The following is a 4544-nucleotide window of genomic DNA, read 5'->3' on the forward strand; positions in this document are numbered from 1 at the left end:
CAATATTTTCTCAAGGTTGAAAGACTATATAATGTAGCAGCTTGGTAAAGTAATGACTATATGATAACCTTATGTCATAACTCACCATAGGTCTTATTCAATTTGTAACCATACATACTAGTGAACTCACTATGAGAACCCCATCTCGACGACCAAGACTAGTTATCCCCCAATTTAGGGGTGATACACTACAACCTCATAGTCATGGTCGATTAAGGACTAAACATTTACTTTGCAAAGAACCCATGACTTAAATCTTCCGTGCAACTCTTAATGCACCCAAGTTATATGTCATAATGCAAGAGATGTTAGACAATAATGCTCATAAAGTAAACGTATAGAACAATGATAGATAAAAGTGAACCTAGAATAACATTAAAAAAATAATGAATTCCAAATTTGTTACATCATGTCATACTTTTAAGAGCTTTGTTCTAGTAATTTAAATTTCAACGCTCACTTCTTTTCAAGTTGATCAACTCAACGAATATAGGAAGGAACTTATCATAAGAAGTTCATTGAAGAAGTTAAAACAATGATGGTTTATTGAAAATAGAGGTCAAACAACAATGGGTTGTTGAAAAAGGGAACAAGCTTGCTAGAATTAGAGATCAATTGAAGATTGTTTGTGGTGTAGTGAGTATAACTCATGTATGAGGGTGGATGCAAAGATGTGAGATGAGAGTTTTGATTGATTAAATAATTTAACAAAAAATTTTTTAAAACAAAATTAAAAGGGTACTCTTGGTATTGTATTTTGCAATAGCGAAGAAGTTCCTTCTTTTAGCAGGCTTTACAATATTACAAAAATAAAAAATCAAGAGTACCTCATCCTCGTTTGTGTGTTTTACCCAAACCAAAGGTATGAACCTAACAATAAATCACTATTTTACCATCATTGTAGCTAGTCAATTTTTATTTTTCAAAAGATTATAGTTTTCTCTATCACATTATCACATTTTTAGCAATAATACATTATTTTTTACAAGATTCTCCCATTACTGGCAAGCCCTCATTTTCCCCACATCTTACCTATGGATCTTCATTTTCCGATAATATTTTACCTTTTTTTCATCACCTTATCTTCATTTCCGACAATGGCATCATGTTTTTTTAGCAAGATTCTTCTATTATGTTAGACCTCCATTTTGAGAAAACATCCTCCCATTTTCTATGGTTTATTGCCCGAGCAAAATTTCTCTTTTGGAAAAAAGAAACTAATGAAATCTTAAATACTCGTTCTTTTGGTGATTTGGGTTTGGGTTTAATATAAGGTTTGAAATCTTATAACATGTACTATTTTTATACAAGGCGAACTTATTTTTAATAAATTTTACATATTTGACTCGATATGTACTTAGCCTTACAAACACGATAACCAACCCTTCACCATTGGTTGGTCAATTTTGAAATTGACTCAAAAAAGTTACGATTGATAATTTATTTATAAAAACCTAAGATATGGTATTTTATGAGAATATATTTTAATTATTTTAATTTATTTTATAAGATATGTTTTGAAAAATAATTTTATAAATATAAATAATAATTAAAAATAAAATACCACAAATAAAAACTATTTTAAAGAAATATTTAGAAATATAAAAGTTATAATATTTTAAATTGTAAATAACTTTTGTTTTAAATAACATGAGTCGTGTTTTTTTTTTTTTTTTTTTAAATTATCGGAATTTTTAAGAAAAGAAAGAAAAAAAAATGTAAATGCTGAAGCCACGCCCAGTTTAGTCGCGTGCGGGCATTCTATCTCTCCAGCAACACCCTCATCTTCCTCTGATATATCAGTGGAGTCGGACCCAAAGCCTCTCTCTATTCCTTCTCCTCCCTAAAACACGCACACTCTCTTTCTCTCTCCACTGCTACCGCTGCCGTTACTTCTTCGGTTGAACCGGACCGCCATTGACATTTCTCTGTGTGGAATGGTTTATCATCGTAGGGGTTTTGGATAAACTCAGAAAAAATAAAAAATCTCAATTTTCTTCCATTCCGTTTTGAATATTGGGCCCTTTTTGATGAATTGGGAGAAAGGAAAATGCTGAGATAGGAGATATCAGACATCCCGTTAGCGTTATTGCAAAGTGTAACTAACGAAGAGTGATTGGGACTTGGCAATGGCCATGGCGGCGGCTTCAACTGCTTTCCTTTCCTGCAATCAGAAGCTCTTCCTCTCCACCAACATTGCTTCTTCCAAGACCATCGCCGCTCTCTTCTCCCGCAACCGCCCCTTATCTTCCATCATTAGATGCGCACACTCTTCATCTCAAACCAAAATCCCTCTTCACCGCTCCAATGTCATCGAAATTCTGGAGCAAAGGGGTTTGGTGGACTCCATCACCAGCCCCATTCTTCGCGCCTCTTCCTCCACACAAACTCTCAAAGTCTACTGCGGCTTCGACCCCACCGCCGAGAGCCTCCACCTGGGCAACCTCCTCGGTCTCATTGTCCTCTCATGGTTCCGCCGCTGCGGCCACAAGGCCGTTGCTCTCATCGGCGGCGCCACTGCCAGGATTGGTGACCCTTCCGGGAAGAGCCTGGAGAGGCCGGAGCTAAACCTCGAGGCTTTAGAGAAGAACACCATCGGAATCACTAATACCATTACTTCAATTCTAAATCGAAGCACCACCAATGGTGGTGATGATTCGTTTGTGGTATTGAATAATTATGATTGGTGGAAAGAGTTTACATTGTTGGATTTTCTGAAAAAGGTTGGGAGGTATGCGAGAGTGGGCACAATGATGGCGAAGGAAAGCGTGAAGAAGCGGCTAGAGTCGGAGCAGGGAATGAGTTACACCGAATTCACGTATCAGTTATTGCAGGGATATGATTTCTTGTATTTGTTTGAGAATGAGGGTGTAAGTGTTCAGTTTGGGGGGAGTGATCAATGGGGAAATATAACTGCTGGGACCGAGCTCATTCGGAAAATTTTGCAAACAGATGGTGCCTATGGTCTCACATTTCCTCTTCTATTGAAGAGTGATGGCACAAAGTTTGGGAAATCAGAGGATGGTGCCATTTGGCTCTCACCAGCAATGTTGTCACCTTACAAGTTCTATCAGTATTTTTTCAGTGTCCCGGATGCGGATGTGGTGAGGTTTTTGAAGATCCTTACTTTCTTGGACATGGATGAGATAATGGAATTGGAGGTGAAAATGAGGAGTCCTAGTTATGTGCCCAACACAGCTCAGCGGAGGCTTGCTGAGGAAGCTACTCGGTTTGTACATGGGCAGGAGGGGTTAGATGAGGCTCTCAAGGCCACTGAAGCATTGAGGCCCGGAGCTGAGACCAAGTTGGATTGGAAGACCATTGAGGGGATTGCGAAGGATGTACCATCTTGCAGTTTGTCTTATGATGAGGTTTTGAATCTTTCACTTTTGGATCTTTCAATTTCGACGGGTTTGCTTGAGAGTAAGTCGGCTGCTCGCCGCCTTTTGAAGCAAGGGGGGTTGTACCTGAATAATAATAGAATTGATAGTGAAGCAAAGAGGATTGAGGCTGAAGACATTGTGGATGGGAAAGTTCTACTACTATCAGCAGGGAAGAAGAACAAAGTTGTTGTAAGGATTTCTTGATTGTGGTATTGGCTAGTTGATTATTTATGAACAACAATATTATATCCACTTGTTTTAATTGTTGGCATGCAGTACGATTTTTTTTTTTAATGATTTAAAAATACTTTCACAGTATATGTATGGGATGCTTCCATAAAGCATCTCAATTTTGGAATTTTGTACTATTTGTAAAATGCATGCCACAATGAATTCAATAGCTGAAGTAATCTCAGCTAAAATGATTACTTTTTGGACTCCAGTTTTTCTCATTTCTTATTTTGTAAAATTGCTTGCTGTTGTAGACACTGAGCCAAAAACATCAATTTATGTTGGTTGTATCTATTTATGTGCAGTAGGTTAGACCAGGTTTACAAGGTGTTGTCTTGGGTGTTGGAATTTTATAGGATTTAGGAATTATAGTTTTTATGTGATAGAAGTAAGTTCTTTCAGCAGATTTATGTTACATATATGTTTGAAAATTGTGGCTCAGCTATGCTTACTAGATTTCTAATGAAGGTAAAAGTGATAGTTAGTTTGGCTTTTATTATTATTTTTTTTATCAGAAGTAGCAATTTCATTGTATTGAAATATGATGTACAAAGAGAATAAGAAATCATTTCAAGAGATACACGATCCTTTATAGAAAGTCTAATAGAAAAGATGGACAAGTGTATACTAATTCAAAAAGTCAAATCCATCCATAACTTATGGTGGTATATCTTCTACAAAAGAAACTAAAAGTCTAGCTCCATTTTTTTTTATTGCATCTGCTCTATGTAGTGGATGGAGGTTGTCTTTTGTGTATCCCTCTGCTTGGTATGACCATGTGGTGCCTTTGTATATATAGTGTGTAGTTCAGTGAGCTCTTTTGTTAAGCATTATTAATGCAATAAATATTTACCTATAAAAAAATCTGTCACATGATTGCCTAACTGAGTAACTCAAGTGAAGGAACATCCACCCATCAAACTTCCAGGG

The 4544-nt window shown here is 36.6% G+C and overlaps 1 protein-coding gene across 1 annotated transcript; it reads left to right on the top strand.

Annotated features, from left to right (window-relative positions):
* The first annotated feature begins 1726 nt into the window (after window positions 1-1726).
* On the top strand, window positions 1727-3825 carry LOC100246653 (tyrosine--tRNA ligase, chloroplastic/mitochondrial). The gene has a single exon (XM_002265202.5). The coding sequence runs from the start codon at window positions 2130-2132 to the stop codon at window positions 3585-3587; it is 1458 nt and encodes a 485-aa protein (XP_002265238.2). The 5' UTR covers window positions 1727-2129; the 3' UTR covers window positions 3588-3825.
* The last annotated feature ends 719 nt before the right edge of the window (window positions 3826-4544 follow it).

This window comes from Vitis vinifera, chromosome 14, assembly GCF_030704535.1.
Source record: "Vitis vinifera cultivar Pinot Noir 40024 chromosome 14, ASM3070453v1".
NCBI classification, from domain to species: Eukaryota; Viridiplantae; Streptophyta; class Magnoliopsida; order Vitales; family Vitaceae; genus Vitis; species Vitis vinifera.